The sequence below is a fragment of the Rhea americana genome, unplaced genomic scaffold, assembly GCF_003343005.1.
Source record: "Rhea americana isolate MKP2758 unplaced genomic scaffold, rheAme1 scaffold_3, whole genome shotgun sequence".
NCBI lineage: Eukaryota > Metazoa > Chordata > Aves > Rheiformes > Rheidae > Rhea > Rhea americana.
In genome coordinates, this window is record NW_028186423.1 from 11715376 (window position 1) to 11735174 (window position 19799).

Sequence of the window (19799 nt, forward strand, 5' to 3'; positions counted from 1 at the left end):
CTTTTGCCAGTTTTAGACAATATAATCTACTTTTCACACCAAGGTGAGCACTGATAAACAATTGTTCAACACAGGAAAGTTTATTTTGAAAATATGCTGGTTCACTGAGCTCCACTTTTCCAGTCAAGATATTTCAATATATACTTAATGACCACATGTAGGTTATTAGATCCCTAATGGGTCTGTGTTGATTCTTTGGACCGTATGAATCCCTGGCAGCTTCTTAGTGAATAGACATTCTTGTTAACTTTCACCATTTCTGTTAGCAGTGAAAACAAGAAAAGCTCAGTATCTCTAGGCAGATGCATAAGGGGCTTCCTCACAGCTCACTGAAAATGTCTAAAATTTATGGTTTGAGTTAAAACTGGACTAGCACAAAATTTCAAAATGAAAACATTCCTTGTGGACTCAAAATCATTTCATACATGCTTTTCAAGAGCTAGCCAAGCTTCCAATCTCTTAAGAAACTTAAAACACCTGTCATAAAAAGAAGTATTTACTTCTTCTACTTGCCAGTATTTATTTCACACGATGTTGACTTGAACATTAAGTCCACAGTTTAGTGGTTCACAGTCTTGCCTACTAGGACTAGAAATAATGTTTTTATATTACAAAAAGATGGGAGAACCTACATTTTCATGTCGGACGCAGAATATTTACTCTTTCTCTAATAAATATGGAAATAAGTCTGATACAAATAATACTTCAGATAAGATTGTACAAGTTTTTGAAATGTGCCTTTCTGTATTTGTTTAGTCTAAATCTTGGGGCTAAGGAACCGTATTCAAAAGAGGCCAAAAAAAAGCAGCATCAATAGTTTTTATAAAGTTTGCAAAAGCATTCCTGAAAACTGGTTTGTGGTGCACATAAATAAAGGTGTAATGATCTAAATGGCTATGTTTAGCACYATCTAATTCAGTGCTTCACAGCCCAGTTATATTCAAGACTGAGTGCTGCCGCCATCTTCCCTTCCCCTAGAGTTGCTGCTACCACTCCCATACCATTTCTCCTCACCTCTTACCCTCCTTGGTCCTCCTTAGTCCTTGGTTCATGCCACAGATGCCCTACCACGTCTTCATACTGCCCCGACCTCTTTCTTCTTCCCCCAGCCCCACCACTGTTTGCTGCTCAGTCCCTGTCCCATGCTGTGCTTGCTGCAAATCAACGATGACAGTCCCAAAGAGACCTGATATAATTGATTCCCTGTCACACCAGGCCCACATGAAGGCCTTGTCAGCTTGGGCAAGCAAGTACATTGTGTGACCTGTCACCCTGGGCAGGAACTGGTGGCTTGTAGTATCTGGTTGTGCCTTTYGTGTTGGTGAGTAATGCAGCCCTTTGCAGAAAGATGCATCTTCTGCACAGAAGAAACCCTGTGTTTGGCAGTCTCTTCTCCTCCCACATCTATAAGCACCAGCTCAGACTCTAACTAATGAATTATAATCATCATAGCTAAATGTATTATGTGACAGTTATTAAATATGTTTAAGGATCTCCAAGTGCTTTGCGACCATTACTTACGCTTGCAGTGTTCCACACAGCTGCCACCATAGACAGTGAAGTTCATATACAGATGTTTGCACGGAGAACAAGACGCCTTTCACGGCCTTTGGCTCTRGTATGAAGAAAGCCAAACTGCTCCAAATCTGGTATTTCAAGTAATTTGGCTTTGGATCAGATGTATCTGATTCTAAAGGAAATTTGATCCTCACTAGGGACACAACAAATATAAGCTTTCAGTCACAACTGACAGGGGATTCCCTGGAGATAACAAATAATGGGAATCAGTGATTCACATTTTAGAAGAGATTCATCTTGAGGGTAACACCATAAGGTTGCAGCCTCTGCCTGTGCTGTCTCCTCCCACTCACATGCATTATTTCTGCTACATGTGTTTAATGATCAATCCTGCAAAATGCAATTGATGGTAACTTCCCTATGGTCTCCAGTGGGAGCGCGTGTGGGAGCTTTGCAGTGGATCATCCAAGTTTCCAATATGGATATTTCTTTACTGCCAGGGGGAAGTGTGACCACTGAGCCCCGATCACCCACACTGCATGTCAGTTAGCTCACTCCCTGGCTCGGCTTCGGACTTCCCCAGCTCGCTCTCTTTCCAGGAGAAAGGTCAGCCCGGGATCGGGGATACTTCCCGCCTGGGACTGCTCACTCGGAGCATGCACTGCAGAGCAGGGAGGTTGGCTGCCTCTGCAGCCCTTCCATGCTCTCCTCGCAGGCTCTGCACCTTCAAATGCCCCTCGTATCCTCGTCCCATTCCTCTGGGTGTACAAAACGTTCTTGCACTTGCATGCTAAAACAGAGGTCTCTGACGGCCTGCAGGAGAGCCCTGCCATTGCACCAGGCACTTTAAACACAGGGAAGTACATAGAAAATCCTCATCACAGCTTTGAGATGTGGGGTTATGCCCACATGGGATCTTGAAGAGCCCACATGTGGGCACAGCTGGTCTGCTCCAATGAGAGTCAGCAGTAAGCAGTGCGGACATGAGTCAACTTTCACCCCTCACCTTTGGGGTGAGGAGCTGCTCCCCAGCCCATCAGCTGAACTGAGCTGCATAGACACAGGCTTTCTGTGCAAGCAGAAGCCCAAATCTCAAGTAGAAAAGAAACAGCAACAAGAAGAATTTGGCTTCATATGTTTATTATTTCCTTACCGTCTCCTACAGCAAGTTGTCACCTTCCACTGCCACCTTCCACTTCCACTTATCTATTAGGTGTCACCATCACTCCTGCAAGTTATGGCCAGTGAACTAACTTTGGGTCACTGCTGTACTGAGCCGAATTCAAGCTCAAGACTGTTGGCAACACCACCTCTACTAATAACCATGCCTGCCAGGATAGTCCAGGAAAGTATTTTAAGCCTGGAATCCTCCTTAAAGTTTATGGGTACATGGCCATCTATGTAAATCAAAATTAAGTTGGCAGTCCCAAAGGGCCACATTAGTTTTCCCACAAAAAAAAAAAAAAAAAAAAAAAAAACATGAATGTAGCACTTCTGTCCCACACTTGGCAGGTTATTCATTTATTTTAATTTGCAGCAACCGTGACTGAGTTACATTCATCTTCCCAGATGTTGCTAGTGATGAAAGTTCAAGGAATAAGCCTTTTCTGCTGTTGATGTACTATGTGCCAAACCTYGTCTTGAGCCCCTGGCTCCTGCTGTACTTTTCTTGTGTCTGTACTGCTGCTTTGTGATAAATGAAACTTGCAGAATCACACGTACTGTGGTACGGGAACAAGCATCTTGTCTGGGGAGTGGTCAACGCTGGAGGCTAAAAGCTTGTGTGTACATCTGCAGAGGCTCGTGCAATAACTAAATCAGAGTTATTATAACTAAAGCAAAGGTGCTRAGGCTTTGATTACAAACGTCAGATAAAATGGGAAACGAAGCAACTCTAGAGGGAAGAAGGCGGCCCAGGCGCTGCATTCACCTCCCTCCCATCTTGTCACAACGGGCTGCTTTTCCAGCTTTGTTTTATTTACTCTAAAAGCCTTTGCAATGTTCCCTTCTTGGCACATTTGCAGAGCCCTGGGATGCTCAGAGTTTCCTCCTAGTTAAACTGAAAAACCCCAGATGGTATAAATGATCTCTTGTAAACAAATAAATAAACAGAAGCAAAAAGTTCCTTGCAGGAACACTATACCAGCCTTTCCTACTTCTTCGTATTATGCCTCATAAACTGATTGCGTGCTTTGCTATCTGGCTTAAATAGCCATATTGCCAAAGTGCATGTTCAGAGATGGATTTCATTTCAGCTGATTATACGCTTTAAATTACCATGATATCTGAAGCTTCCCCCCCCACACCTTTTCAGCATGTGACACCTCCTTGAAGAAGTACCCAATCTCCATTTGCAACAGGGGAGAGGAGGCAAAGGGGCCAGGTTCCCAGCTGACGAGTAGCTTCAGTGTTTCCCCTCCACGTTACTCACCTGCAAAACCACCCTGAGCCTGAAAGGGAGATGAGCCAATAGCACCGCTGAGGCTAACACCTCCACTTTGTATGTCTGCGGTCCCTGGGCTTTGCATCGCCCTTGTCTGCCTCCGTTCATGCCGGTCTGGTGTCATGCTGCGAGTGACACCAGGCTGACCAGACCACCTGGGCTTCCTGTCTGCTGGGCCAGGCTGTTGATGACCAGAAGGACAGATGGACTTTGTAGTCCAATCCCAAGCTGAGTCCCTGCTGCCATGGGGGGGGAGGAGACCTTCGGCTTCAGGGTACCCCTAGGAACACCAGCTCAGACGTGTGTGGGAAAAGGCACAAAAAAGACTTGACATTCACTTCCCTCCCTTGGCTTTTCAGTTCTACTGCCTAAAAATAAAGAGTTTCAAAACCACTACTCAGCTTTTACATAAGCACACAGTCACCTAACTCCAAGCTACTTTGAATAAAGCTCCCAAGGTGCCCAGAGGTGTGAATTCATGGAGTACCCAAATGGTATTTAGAAAGAGCTAGTCACTACACATATACAGTGCATGTACCTACCGATACCGATATATGTACTTACACACCTGCATGCACTCAGTCACACCTCGGACTACAGTGTAGGCATAGCCTATATTTAAGCACAAACAAGGAACAAAAGCTGCCTGATCTCTTGGGTAAAGAGAAGCTGTGGAGCAGCTCCACATTCCCCCTTCCCTCCCACCCCAGCAGCCAGCTCTCTCTTTCGGTGGCTCCAACACGTTTTCCATCAGGCTGCAGAGGCAGAAGAGGAAGCTGTTTCCTAGGAAATCCCCTGCTGTTCTTGCCCTGGCCGCACACGGATGGGCTCTGTTCCACCACAATGATGAAGCAGTTTCAACGTGCTCCTTTCCTGAGTCTGCTGGTTCCTCAGGCATGGCAATCCGTGGTTGCATCAGCAAGGACTGGGTTTGCTTCTCCTAAAATGAAATGGCACGGGAGGATAGTCACGCATGTGTTGGTGGAAAGGGTTAAGATTTTTCTACCTTAAAACCATGCCCAAGAGAGTGACCTGCTAGYGTGTTATCTCAGGTGCTGTAATGATTATCTTATTTACAGTATTCTTTTTCTACATGCATGACATTTTAGTGTGAATGTATTTCACTATATACTTATTTTCTAGTCATAGACGGCCAGAAGGCGACAGAAAACTCCTCTCTAGAGCTGTAAAACTCTTGTTTTAACTCCAGGTGAAGTATTCAGAGCAGGGAACAGTGTCGGACTTCACCCATCAGTGGTGCTGCGTGTATTACAGTGAATGTGTCACATCTATGATCCAGCTGATCATAGAAGAGGGARATTTAATAACTGCTTACAGATTGCACACCAAAATCCGTTCTCGACGTAGCATTAGTAAGAAACACAGAGGGGAGCCCGTAATAAATGTTACAAGGGGAAATACCTCCAACTGATAAGAAGCTGAGCGGATGACAAATCACAAAAAGCTCCAGTGAACCCCACAGGAGCAGATAACCTTGAGACGTACCTGTATATAAAGATTAAACAGCAACCTTAGCTCCGTGGAGATTTATAGAGCTTTGCAAGTGTCTCRGTTTCACTGTTTGCTTTCTTAGTCATTTCTGGACTTTATTGTTAGTTTCTGTCTGTTAATATTCTGTACAGGCCCAAAAATACATGCAAAGAAAAGTTACCACAGAAAATAAAGAATTTATTTGAAATATTTTACAAGGCGTTTTTATAGATCAATATCCCCAGTGAATGAGACAGATAACCAGGAAAGGGCACAGTGCACCTGTGAGAGGGGTTGTGCAAAGATATAAACAAAAACATGAAGGATAAAATGTATTGACATATTTGAGCTTGCTGGCTAAATCTGGTTATTCATTCCTGCATAAGAGGCCGTGCTAGTTATTGTGGGCTATATATTTTTGCTAAGACAAATACGTGAGGCAGTAAATGCCTTCGTTAGTAGGCTTCAACAGGAAGGGCAGTGACTACTGYTGCTATTTGGGGCCTCTCAGGGAAAATACCCAAGAGCGAAAGCATGGGGCCAGTTATGGACTGGGTCGAAACCTTCATGAAGATGACAGTTCTGCCGAAAGGCTTATGAAAGCTGACCTGACAGTCTTAGGGACTCTCTTTCTTCCTAACCACTGACTCACTCCAGCTTCAGTTGATTGCCTTTAGATTTTTGTCCATAAAAAGGGTAAAACATCACCTAATTCCTGAGTCTGGGAGGGTTGATAAGGACACCTGCTTCCGCAGCRTGCACCCCAAGGCTGGCTGAAGAGACCATTTATTTCCAGGGGCAGCACTGGCTCCCCTTTGGGGAAGGTAAATRCTTTGTAATCATGGAAGTGTGGCTCCTCTGGCCTTGTCCTTTTAATTCCCAACCAAAAGAACACGGCAGCCATTGCAATGCAGTAGGATGGGCTACATCTACAAGGCTTTTCAGCCAAATCTCCCCTTCTAGGRTGTAGGTTTGCAATAGGGAGCCACATCATGAAAGCATGGGTGGACGTCTGAATAGTCAGAGCTCTGCTTGGGAGGCGTAARAAAATCACAAGGTTCAAGGATATTGCTTGCAGTATTGTTTCAGCGCGGAGAAAGAGGATCGCGCTTATCTGCTTTATCAACCATACGGGCAAAGTCGAAAGCGGCTACCAGAGGCTGTCCTTGATCACACCGAGAACCGCACGTTGCGTGCGGTGCACTAAACAGCAGGCGTAGACGTTTTACTCCCAACGGCCCATCGAATTTTTAAAAAAGTGTGTGTGTGTGGGGGAGAGAGATTAGATGACAATTGAGCCGTTGTTTGTGCAAGTGGAGGAAAAAACTTTTCAGGAACAGACAATAGGTCGAGGCAGTGTACGGTGTAGGCGTTTGCTGGAGAAGTCAGACTAAACAGGAAGTGATGTATTTTATACTTATGGCACTGTTGGGAGAAACAGATATCAAGCCCAGGCGGGACACCGAGGAGGAACAAACAGCGCATTGTGCGGAAGGCAAAAGTACTCTGGAAGGACTCACAGGACTCGCCGCCTCTTAAAGTCATCAGTGGTTTCCGAGAGCCGGGATCTGCTCTAGTTGGCATGGCTTTGGTTTAGCCACAGCTTTTGATGAAGCTCAGAGGTCTCCAAATCAGATCATGCTGTTTATTTGTTCCTCTGYCTTAACCACGTAAAGCTATGGTTTTTATTAAATAAGCAATTATCTCTGTTGCCAGCAAATGAACGGAAATGCAAAGGAAAGGGCAAATTTGCATTTAGGAGAAATTTCACCGTGGCTCCAAGCCTTTGGCCTGGTATCCACAGTTATCCTTAAGACTAGCTCAAACACAAAGGTAGCTTTTTTGGTAGGACAGTCAGTCATGAGGGAGAACTGCATGAATCTAGAAACGCTCCTAGGAGCATTCAGGATCAGCACACARTTTAAACGAAGTAGGAAGCTGCTTTTCCCAATTTACCGTAGCCTTCCTTTAGTGATTTCTTCTCTGACTTACAGGCGTACAATGAATGCATCCACTCTCAAGTGCACTGRTATCTTAAGAATGCTATACATTAATTAAGCTGGTTTCTCTACAAATAGGAAAAGAAGAGGGAACGAAGCAGACAGAGACAGACACACAATTCCATTTTTAAATACTTAGTGAACTCAGATTATATAGTAATGCAAAAATATTTTTATATCATCCCAGGACATTTTTGTTTATACTGCTGAGTGCTATTTTATTTGTTCCAGCTTTGCCACAGATGCACAAACACTGAGAAAGAAGGAATGTCTGCTCTATATGAGGACTTTTTTAAAAAATAGCAAAACAAGTAAAATCCATTTCTTAAGAAAACATTCCATTAAAAAATCATTATATGTTTATAGAAAAGATTTTTTTAACAAAGGTTTAATTTAAAAAGTTAATAACTGGGTATTCCAGAAGGTTTGAGTCATCCACAGTAATAATTAAGGGTTTTGTTCCATACAAAATGCTTTATTTAACCTTCATGCCTCCATTCAGATAATTATACAAATGCATACATTTAAAGGTTTAAACTCTATTTCAATTCACAGCTCAATTCATAGGAAAGTTGAATACAGAAAAGCAATGCACCAACAAAATATGTCTGAGACACCATTAAAAACARTAACACTTGTTCATTTAAATCTTTGAGAATAGACTGGAATAATCATCCTCTGACAGAATTTCATTAGGGGACTCCCTTTACATTATCATAGGGCAAAAATCACCATTTTACAGTAAGAGGAAAAAAAGCTCTGAGTATATTTACAATACATACACTATACATAAATACAAGAACAACACTTACATAATATTAATAAACTTATAACATAGGTGTTGCCTAAACACTACATAGTATATAAATGCAGAGGAAACTATTGGGAAATTAGATCTTCAGATGATCACTTACTTCATTTTTGAAGAAAAGTAATTTTTGCATTTAAAAATCCTTTGAAAAGAAGGCAAAAGAAAGACTTAAGAAACTAATACGCTTGCTTGCTAGCACTGGCATTTTTAATCCTTTTAAGTATAGGACCTCTATTGACACTATTATCTCTATGGGGTTACCGATAACGACCCTCCCTTTCACATCTTATCATAGGGAAGAGAATCAGGTGCTGTACATACTAATTCCATTGCTGTGAAGCTTCAGTCTCAAGGTAACCACTTTTTGTAAACTCAGGGATGTTTTTGTATTTTTACACAGGAGGATCAAATGAACACTCATCGGTATGTATGAAAATAACAACCTTACTGGAAGGAGCAAACTGGGGCCAATTGCAACCCCATCCTTATGATTACATTTAACTAAGGCCATAGGGGAATTTGTTGCATCTGTGAGTGAGTTGGCCAAGAACGACATTTTTCATTATTCTGTTTCTTTCTAGACACAGCTGAAAGAGCTCTCCAATGTAATGCTATTTTTGACCCCACATATTGACAGCAGTGTCCAAATTGCTCTTTCACTTGAAGTGTATGAATGTGTGTCTGTGTGTGGGTTGAAGGTTTTAAGGCTGGTGGTGCATGAAACTTAATTCATCACTATCTTTGTGTAGGTTCTATTGTAAATGCAATGGGAGAGTTAACATTTTAGGGACAGACAGCAGGTCAGATGAGCATAATGTGTAGGTGTTCACCACGGAACTTAGATTAACAAGGAAGCAATGTATAGCACAACTGGGAAAGAAATAAACTGTGCTTTTTTATTAAAAATGAGATATTAATAAAGCAATGAAAAACAGTTCAAAACCAGAAATGAGAAAATAAACTCTGAATTTTGAGTAAGATCAGTTCTGATGCAAAGATTATGGCTCAAACCGTCTTTCTAAAGAAGCTCTTTACATCTGAAAGGCAGCAACAGGGAGAAAAAACATATCTGAACCTATTTCTGCACTCATGGTTCATGCTTATGACATTAAATCCATTAAAGCCATCACTTATTTCAGTGTGTCCTCTTACCAGACATTTTTAAATGCAGGGTTCACAGCATGAAACTAGGTTTATTAGCACAAAGCAAGTCAATGTGTGAAACAACATTCATGTTTCCCTTTATTACTGACATTTTGGCTCACTGAAAGTTTTGAGACTGAGCTGGGGAAATTGTTGCAGGTCACACATACAGACCCCAAATAACACTTACTATCCTTATATTCTTAATAGCCAAAATTCCCATTAAATTTTTGCTTGTCCAGAGGACTGAATTACTGTGTACTAAAAAAGCTAACACTACAAGAGCAATTCAGTTTATTTCATAATTTAAAGTCAATAAACACAAGCTGCTAATAGAGGTATGCTGGAAAATCAACAAAACTAAGATAAAAACATCTGTTAATTTTTCAGAACGAAGCGAAAAAAAGCATGGCTGTTGGGGGGGGGGAATGATGAAGACTACGTACCCTTCCCAATGCAAGAGCAAACACACACAATGCTGGAGTCGGCTAAACCTCCTAACACTACAAGTTTCTAAAGGTGTCTCTTTGTAGCATTGCTGCTTCAGAACAAAGGGAAAAACATCCCTCTCCAACAACAGCCCATGGACTAAAYAAGAAACTAAAGTTTCCTTTGTCCTTCTGATGACACATTCCCTGGTGCTCTCCTAAAATCCCCAGCATGAATTGAGTTCTTTTATGTGCTTAATAACTGGAGATTAAGTTCAGGATGACGGAATAAGTATATGCATGTTCTGATGCGATTATTTCCACCGATGGCTAACAGATTTAAAAATAAGTTGTTACTAAACTAGCAGTCAGGTCACATGATTAACTGACATGCATAAACACCTAGTTTTTGCCCGCAGATCCATGTGTGCTTTTTTGCACCTGCACTTTTTTTTTTYCCTCTTCGTCTTTGTGCACATAGTATCTTGCCTCAGTGAGTAAAAACCCGAACTACCTGATCTCCCACTAAAACAGCAAATCCCCAGGATGGTGACCAAAGTCTATGCAAAATGTGGAGTTTTGCAAGTACACAATTCTGCATGGATAAATGACAGGTACAAATTTAGAGCATGGAAAGTAATCTTCCTGTGATTCACTTGGCAAAYGCATTAGGACAACCAGTTACATTTTCATCTCCAATAGATTCATTTTTAGAAACAGAGGAAGCATGAGTGGCATTATACCACTATTTTAAGAATCCATTAGTATCAGTTAATAATCTTTTTTTTTCCTTGATAGAAACCTACCAGACTAAAAAAGAAGGAAAGAAAAAAAAAGAGTGGAAGAGACACTGGCCATTTTTAGTTAGATCGATTAGTCTATTGATGCCATTGTTTAGGCTCCTCCACAGCAAATGCTCCTTACTTTATTTTAGGAATATCGCTTCTTGTTTGTTACTCAAATAGTCTCCAGACTGATAGCCCCCAATTTTCCACTCACTTGCCTCCAAAGGAAAAAAAGGTAAGTGACATATTTTGTCCACTCCTGAATTCAACCAATTCTAAAATGTTATTAAATATTTAAAAAAAAACACACACACACAAAGCACAAACAGGAGACATAAGGTGAATTCTGTGTTTCCAGAGTTCAAAACAGAGGATTTTTTAAAGGGAATCCCCATTCTAGCATATACCCTAAAAAAGTTCCATTGGGGTTATTGCTTTTTTTTTTTTTTTTTTTTAGAATTGAGTAATTGAGTTTGATTGTGCAAGGGCTTGTTACCATTCAGACTCCCACTCTGTCCTATTCTAAGTGTGTAACGGTCTTCTTAGGTTTTTTTTTTTTTTTTTTTCCTGACTATTTCACTAGAGAATACCCTGGATATGTGGGCAAATCTGTCATAAGTTGGGAAGAAATCCCCTAAAACACTGCTTGACAATGACCTCCACTTACACCTATTTAGAATTGATATGGGTATGACTCATTCATAAACTGAGATCCATTTTCTTCTTACAAGTATATGTCAGACCTTATCTGAGAAAAAAAAAATAAAACCTCTAACACAATATCTCAACATGTGAAAATACAAATGGCACTTTGTGTTTTATTTCTGTGCTGCATTATTGTTCTCCGAGCGTAATTTTATTTTCATCTTACTGATAATAGAATCCTGTAAGTTATTGCTGTGTAAAAGTATAGGAACATCCCATCAGTTCTAATAACAGGCACTTTCAGTTTCTGTTTCATCTTTTAAAATAGATTTTAGGCTATCTTGCGGCAAGCGTAGGTACATTTTAAATGTGACAACCTTCCTGCCACAGTTCATTTAGCTGACATGCAACTGTACCTAAAAAGCTAAACTCCCCCGCGGAATCAGCAAAGAGCAGCTGCCTATGTGAGCCTTGCAGCCTTCATTCAAGACATATTTTAGTTGGGGAAATTTAAGAACAAATAAAATCAAATGAGAATTTGCTGTTACTGTCACTGTAAATCGCCAGAAGGGGGAACAGAAAAACTCATTTTTCATCTGTTTTTCATCATTTTGATTTTGTGTTTTTTCCCTTTGTTCAGTCAAAGACATTGTGAGCTTTGACTTATTCAACATTGAAGGACTCYGTAGGACTTCAGTATATCGCACACCATCTGCAAAAAAGCAAAGAAGCGGCCACTCCATTTTGCAGAGAAAACATGCTCTGACAAAACAGAATAATTTAGTTCTTATGTTTTGTTTGTGTTTAAGTTTTACAAGACATTATCTAACCATTTTTCATGATGAAAACTAAAAGATTTTTCTTAAATGTACTTCATCTATTTACACCCCATGTAAAACTGTGTGTTTGAAAATACTTTTCTGCTATCATATATATTACAGAATATTTAAACCGTTATAAGTATAGTAAAATACTTCTGCTGTATTTTGATCTTTAAAGATGCAGTATCCTTATAGTTATATTTTTTACTTAAAACTTAATTTGCTGCTAAAATTGATCAGAATTTAAACATGTTTCAGGTACCAATGGGCACGACTTAAATAGCATACGTTACCCAATAATTGCTATTCTGTTATGAAACTGTGAAAATATAATCATCATTAAAATTCTTTATGCACATATTCAGTTAAAAATCACAGGCAAATGCGTAATACAATAATACAAGCTGGTTTCTTAGTAAGGTGTTATTCTTTTACAGTACTTATTTCTGATTCTTCTTTTTTTTTTCAAAATCAAGGTAAATTGCTTGTCTACAACTGCAGATGGGATGAGGCATGTGGAAATGCTGGGATTTATATGCAAGGGTGGATGGATGAGGGTATAGGAGTAAGGAAGATTTGCTGCATGATCTTTAGACCTGTTTGCTGTGGAAGATGCAGTTTCTTACACTGACCTTTCCAAACTGAAGTTCAAATTAAAACATAAGCAGGATATTAATGGTAAAACTTACTCTGATTTTGAGGCACCCACCTTCAATAAAGGAGAAAGAGATCTTTTCCATTGAACAGCATTTATTATCAGAAGGTAAATTTGGAAATGGCAACTAGAATACATTTTCAAAGTGGCTAATGGAAAACGAGTTATGATCATTGTTATTCCCAGTATTAAAAGGAGAGAAAAGTTGTCCAGCTATCTGTCCATGCTCTGCACTGTGAATTTACCCCAAATGTCCACATCACTGATGTCACTTTAAACACTTTTAATTTTGTTATACATTATTCCAGCAAATACTCACATACACAGGTCAGTCTAACTCTGTTTCATTTTAATTGTGAAAACATGATAGAAAATAAGGAATACTGCATCTTCATCCCCAATATAACCTGCTGTTGCGATGAGCCAATTTTACAGTGCTGAATAGAACAGGTGCTCAAAAAATAAAAACATTTCAAAATTTAAAAAATTCTGTAGGAAAGCTGCTTCCTCATTATGTTTCCATACAATGCTGGCTACTGAGATTTCCTCACAAATCTGGGAGCATCCTTTTAAGAACATTTGAAATCTGACACTTTGTGGCTTAGTTTCACACGCAAGCTTTAATGGGCACAGTGGATTTCACCCATCACTTGTTCAGACTTAAAAGCACAAATCTCTGAAAGAATGGGACAGGGCACATTTGTATTTCTCAACTGCTTGTAYGAGATCAAGGGTGCTGCGCCAAGACGAGATTAGGTATTTCTGTGTGCTATGTCTGATGTAAGCTTTCCATAGGTTATGAAACGTCAGAGAACTGCAGTGGTAGGAGACTAGCATGGAGAGATCCCCCTTAGTCTTTGCACAAGCACAAAAAGTCGGCAGGTTTGAATTGCAGCCATCGATGGAAGAACACCTTGACAATTTGGGGGACTTCAGCTCCGCATCAACACCTCCCTTCCACAAAATAACTTCTCTTAAAATATTTCTGAAAGGAAAAAACAACAAATAACCCCACAGAACATTTGGGGCCAAAGCCTGTGGGCTCTGATATGAACGATAAACTTCTCACAAATCTCAATGACAGCTTGAACCCAATGGCAGACTGTAGCTGGTTGTGAAAGCTCTCTAGAGGTAAAGGCAACATGAACAGTTCATGAAAAGCTTACATGAAGAGCTCATTTGTGCTTGAAATGCTTAGCATACATTTCCTTCCTRTTAAACAAGAAAATTGAGTATATCCTCTGTAATCTCTTGGCTTCATTCTGTTCCCACTCGCATGCTCTGAGCAGGCCTACGTCTCTTGATGTGAGTGTGGCCTTATCCCGTTATCACTTGGGATTCCTTCAGTAAAACCAGATCCTCTTTCTGTTGCAGTGTTTCAAACGTATAAAGTAACAGGCAACAGTTGAGAGACATGGGATTCACAGAGTCGGACTTCTACATGGGGAAAAGAGCCTCCTCGGACTCTCTCTATAGTCAGCACAGAGAGATTGCCAAAGGGCAATTCAGAGCAGAATCACAAAATTTCAGGACTCTGAATTGCTCTCAGAGGAGTTTCCCTCTCTCCATTGATTACAGGTGAAACCTGAAGAAGATATTAGTCTCTCCTGGTAATATTCAGTCTTTGTGAATAACATCAGAGATCACTTCTCTCACTGCCCCTTTTGAAAGCTAACAGAACAGCCTTAATAGTTTCTGGTCAAATAAACTTCATTTTTTCATGAGAAAAAAAATCATAGCTTCTGAGGGGAATTCTGTATGCCTCAGGTTCTGCCAATCAATTACTGCTATTCAGGTAATAAGRGGGTAAAATACCATTGGGCAAGAAAAAAAATATAAATTGACTTGTTCCTAGCTTCCTTCCTTAGACATTTGGAATGACTGATCCATTTAAAGGGACAATACTGAAGTACATAAAAGACAGATGTCAAATGATATCAATGAACAATCTCATGCACAATATTGACAACCAGTTTTTCAAATGACAGAAGTAACGCTGTTGGTGAAAACTCAGTTCTGTTGCTCCTTCTGGCCTATACAGAAGCCCTGATTCGTTTCAGCCTGTTAAAACTCCACACTGACTCTTAGTGCCACTGCTTAGATTCCTCACTCCAACCAGGATACTAAAACGCTGCTGATTTTTGCAGATGTAGATTGCCAACCTGGTCAATGGGGAATGGCGGAGGCCTTCTTCCACAGTGGCCACAAGCAATTTTCTTGGATTTCTACATTTGACCACTCAGCAGAGGACAGCCTGTGTTTTAACAGGCTGAAGTTCTTTTAGAGAGCTGGTAGTTATCCACTACTGGGTGACATTGAGAATGTATTGAAGGACAATCAAACTCTGGGTCTGCAAACGCTGTTATAATGTATTATCCCAGTCATATGAATCCCCAATTAACTGTAATCGCTTTTAGTGTTTGTAAGGGTACTGTGTGCTGGGCTTTTTTAAGAGATTATCTTGATTTCAGAATCCCCCCAACATTACTATCAGTATTTCAGGAATCAGAAGTTAACTCAGACTGATCAAACATTTAAAAATGAATGAGTGGCACCACAAGTTTAATCTGTGCAATTCCTGGAACCAAGTATTCATAATTAAATGCATTGCAAAAGATCTTTATGTATATATCTTTTATCTCTAAGCTATAAAAATCTCAACACATARAAAATCTTGCCAAGCCTCCTCTTTGTCACATTTAGCTGCACAGGCAGAGCCTTGCAAGGAAAGAAAACAGAAAAACACTATTCTGTTTTCAAGAACAACTGATGACTAAGAGTTTCTCCCTTTCCTACATAATTTAATTAATAGAAATTGATTCAGAATTACACAGCTGTATGGGAATGATCAAGTTTCCTTTTATTTAATATGAAAAGGCTTGGATAGAAAATCTCAGCAGAGGCAGCCACTGAGACCCATTTAAAGGGCCATTTATATCACACTAGACAGCTGGCAAAATCTTGTTATTCCCTAACTCCCAGGGACAAACCTAATGTCTTGCAGAGCACCATTTCCGAACCAATTCTCCTTCCTACTTACTGTTCATCCACTCACTCCTCAGCAATCACCTCACTCCTTTATCCCACTTGCCTTCTGGACACAAGTAAGTCTTACACTGAAGGAAAGGAAAGTACTTAATTGTGGTACCTAGCAGGTAAGTGAAAACAATCAGAAGGATTAAYTTAAGTGTTCTTACATGCTATTTCTGCATATCCCCCTTTCTGCTGGCGTGGAGTAACTTATTGTGTTGAAGCTGTTTTACTCATTATTGCTTTTTCTCTGCAAGAGATGCAGCCGTTTCTTCCCTATTTGGTTGGTACATTCAATTCCATTTCATGGATGACTACATCATTAACCTTGGTACCAGTGAGTTTCACATCTGTTTGACTATTTCCTGGTGTTCAAATACTGGTCTTGGGGAGGAGGATGCCTGTATGAAAGAAGACCGCACTTTGAGAATGGGTAGTAGTTGTTAGATGGACTCTGCACAAATCAGGAAATGGTTCCAAGTAAGTTCATGGTAAAATACAGATACTTAATATTGTACTCTCAGCAGAAATGCTGCTGCCCCTTGTTTATTTTACAGGCTTCAACAACAAAACAAAAGAAAAGAAAGAGAAAAAAAAGATAAAAGAAGAAGGCTAAATGGCTGGTGTCCTTCAGGGCATAATGACAAACTGTGGTAAAATAGTAAAATGCCACCATCATTATTGCAAAAGTCTGCTCAAGCGACCCTTCACCTCAGGTAGTGGAACCTCTCTAGCAGAAGAATCTTCTTCTCTGCTTGCATGCAGCTTGCTTGCAGCACAGCTCAGGTGTGACGCTCACACCTGCGAGGTGGTATTCAAAAAAAGGGGTAAAGATGCGATAATAAAGGTCTGTCGGTCTTGCTCTCATCATCATCATCATCGGTTTGCGGTGTCTCATCCTCCAATCAGCAGTAATTTGCAGGAACAAAATGCTGGACAGCTGAGAAAACATACAAGCTATGAACATTTTTTTGAAGGACACAGCGTGTAAAAGAATGCCCATCCTTGTCGCATTTTGGCTGCTATTTCCCAGGTGACTGTGATGACACTTTCGGGGGGTAGCCATGCTGCGGGGCAGAGGGGGTTAACTTCGGAGGGCAAGGAGAAGAGTGGCACTTCTTTTCCTGCTTTTTTCTTTTTATTATTATTTTTTGTTAGGGACACCACGGAATGCCCTGCGTGTTAACACTGTAACAGGAGGGGATTCAGCCCTGCTGAATTCACTCAGGGTAGTTAAGAGACCCAGCTCTTAAACTCGGCTGGAACRGGGAGCGTTTCTCAAACCAGCATGTGCCTGCGGCGGTGGAGCGCCAAGTGATCTGAGCGGGAAAAGCTGCGGTCACAGTCTGCACACTTGAATGGCTTCACTCCTGTGTGTTTGCGGTAATGCCTCGTCAGTTCGTCTGAGCGAGCAAACTTCCAGGTGCAGCCTTCCCAGGTACATTTGTATGGTTTTTCTCCTGGGAGAGACAAAAGAAAGAAGGGAGGGGGGAGCAAAAAACAGGTGGTGACTTTCTACTCGCTGCTCGTAATCCCCGCAACCCGCTCTGCACACTTCCCATAGACACCCACTGCCTAGGGGGTTCTTTAGGCCAATTTGCACAATTACTAGGTACTGAAGCTGCTGAATGTAACGAAAGGGCCTTTCGAGTTATCATTCCTGTGGCATTCACATGACTAAGAAAATCAACAGGATTAAGGCAGCAGTATAGATCCTACCTCGCAGGGGTGCTGCGAGGATTAGCATAGGGACAAAGGGCTGTGTAATTATTCTCAGTGTTACTGTACAACTTTGCTAGCCCCATTTCATCAGGCTACGCTTTCTCCCGACTTGCCCGGTAACTTCAGCCATTTATCACAGGATGCCAAAGACGTCTCATTATTTATATGAAGTTCCTAACAACTTCTATTTATTTTTATAAACAACATTACAAGAAATTTCTTAGCAAGCTGGCAAAAATGAACTGCAATCTCCCAAGCAAACATAAAAATTAAATCCACAAAGTGTCCTCTTTTTTTAGAGCACTTACTCACTTTTGGAAAAATTAATTTTGCATGTAAGATGCCACCAGAAATGATGTAGAATTTTGAAATGTACTTAGCCAGGCGACTTGCACAAAGCTGTCAATAAAACACCAATTTACTTCAGTGAAATCAGACTTGGGCTAAACATATACTTCTTGGAAAATCTCACCTTCGATTTTTTATTTAAAGTTAAGTACGATACATTCCGCAGGTTCTGCGTCATGTAATGTCACAGGAGAAGATGAATATGGAAAATACTTATTTTGTGCTTTTATAAAATAAATTGTTATAAAAATCTCATTTTTGCAGYGTTTTGAAGGCTGAGCTTGCTTGTGATATCTGTATTTAATGTTTACATGTTAACTGCTCTTGCAGTTACCCAGACACCACAGTTAAGCGTGCATCAAAACTGAGGAAGGGATACTGTGTGAGGTCCTTATATACCCTTCTCTGATGTATCAAAAATGAACTTTTAGATCCCTTTCCTAAACCACCTAATCACAACCAGGACAACAAGAGAGCATCTCTGCAACAACTGTTTCCTTCATCAGGCACAATCACTCCTCAGTTTTTCTCATCTTGTTCAGGTTTATGAATCATGACCAGCTTGCAAGATACTGCTTCAGATAAACCAATGACACACTTGCTTTGCCGTAGGAGCACCTCCCTCCAAGAGTTTCTTCAAAAGTCAATAAATGCTTTGCTGAGAGCCTTTAATTGCAAAAGAGAATTCCCAACTAAGAATATTATCACAAAGTTCAAATAGTCTAAAAAAATGCAGCTGAAATGGCAATGGGTGTCTCCGTGAGGAAATCAGATGCTGTACACACACAGCCATCAGTAGGGTTGTCAGCAACATCTGAGTCATTGGGGTGATACCTTCTGCGCACCATCTGGGCTATGCTGCAGTTTTGATGTCAGATGGGGGTGGGAAGCAGTTGCTGGGAAGAGCATCCAGCAATCTTGGCTCAGAGGTGACAGGCCGGATTTGTAAAGACCACAGTGCATAACTGGAGCAACATACCGACTGGAACTTGGTCTAGCTAATTTTACAATCCTCAAATGAACACAAAACACTGGTTAGTATTTATTGTCCCTTGGATGCCCACAGAACCGGGCTCCTGGAATCCTGCAGCCGACAGAACKGGACGGGCAGGAGCTTCACGGCAGATGGCTGGTTACGTGCTCTCACCAATGACAAAGTGCTACAAAATGTGCTCAAATTTGCCGCAGAATTGTCTTCATGCCCTTGCCACAAGCAGGGAGTTGGCGTGGAGCACTGTAAAAATATAACAGTCTCCTCATCTGACTTGACAGTCTACACTAATGATCTTGTTAAAGCACACGAACAGTTTCTAAGTGGAGCGTTCCCTCAATATACTTTTAAATTCTCTTTTCAGTCAGACCCTGCCCTGATTGGTTCCTTTCATCACAGAGACTTCCAGAAAAAGTAAGGAGATGTTACCTAGCTTTTGGATCCCTATTTCWACGCATCTGAAATTCTAAGTCTCTCCATATCATAAGATCTTTCCCCTGCAAACAGCCTCTTTGTTACAGAGAGTCCCAAATCTTCCTTCCCTTCGTAAAAGRCAAACGAGGCAGGAAGAGATGGAACACAGAAGAAAAGTATCGGAAATAGTTCCTTCTTCTCTTAACATAGTATCACTTCAGGTAAGGAATGAAAGAAAGCTGATGGAAGGACGTGCTCCTGGGTCCCTCGGCTGGAGCTCTCCAGGTGTTGCTACCAGCCGCTCTCCCCAAAGAGAGCATCATGTTTACCCAGCCCTTACAGAGCTATGTGACAGAGACAGGACTAACCACATTCCTCTCAAGCTATTTACACCACCGAAGGAAAATCTCTCTTACAAGCTCAACCTAAGAAGACCTTTCATTATTTTCAAATATAGAACAAAGCATAAGAAGGAAAAAAAACAGACAAAGAAGTATTACACTGAAGACATCTGAAGACATTAAGTAATATGCACCTCAAAAAAAAAAAAAAAA

The 19799-nt window shown here is 40.8% G+C and overlaps 1 protein-coding gene across 6 annotated transcripts in view; it reads right to left on the minus strand.

Annotated features, from left to right (window-relative positions):
• Nucleotides 1-12817: 12817 nt before the first annotated feature.
• The window catches only part of KLF12 (KLF transcription factor 12), a 258868-nt gene continuing 251886 nt past the window's right edge, over nucleotides 12818-19799 (minus strand). For 5 of the 6 annotated variants that reach the window (XM_085309507.1, XM_085309508.1, XM_085309504.1 and 2 more), the window contains one exon: nucleotides 12818-17230. In XM_085309507.1, the coding sequence (XP_085165633.1) occupies nucleotides 17049-17230 (182 nt within the window). In that variant the 3' untranslated portion in view covers nucleotides 12818-17048. The remainder of the gene's footprint in view (nucleotides 17231-19799) is intronic. The other variant, XM_085309509.1, reaches the window with a different exon arrangement.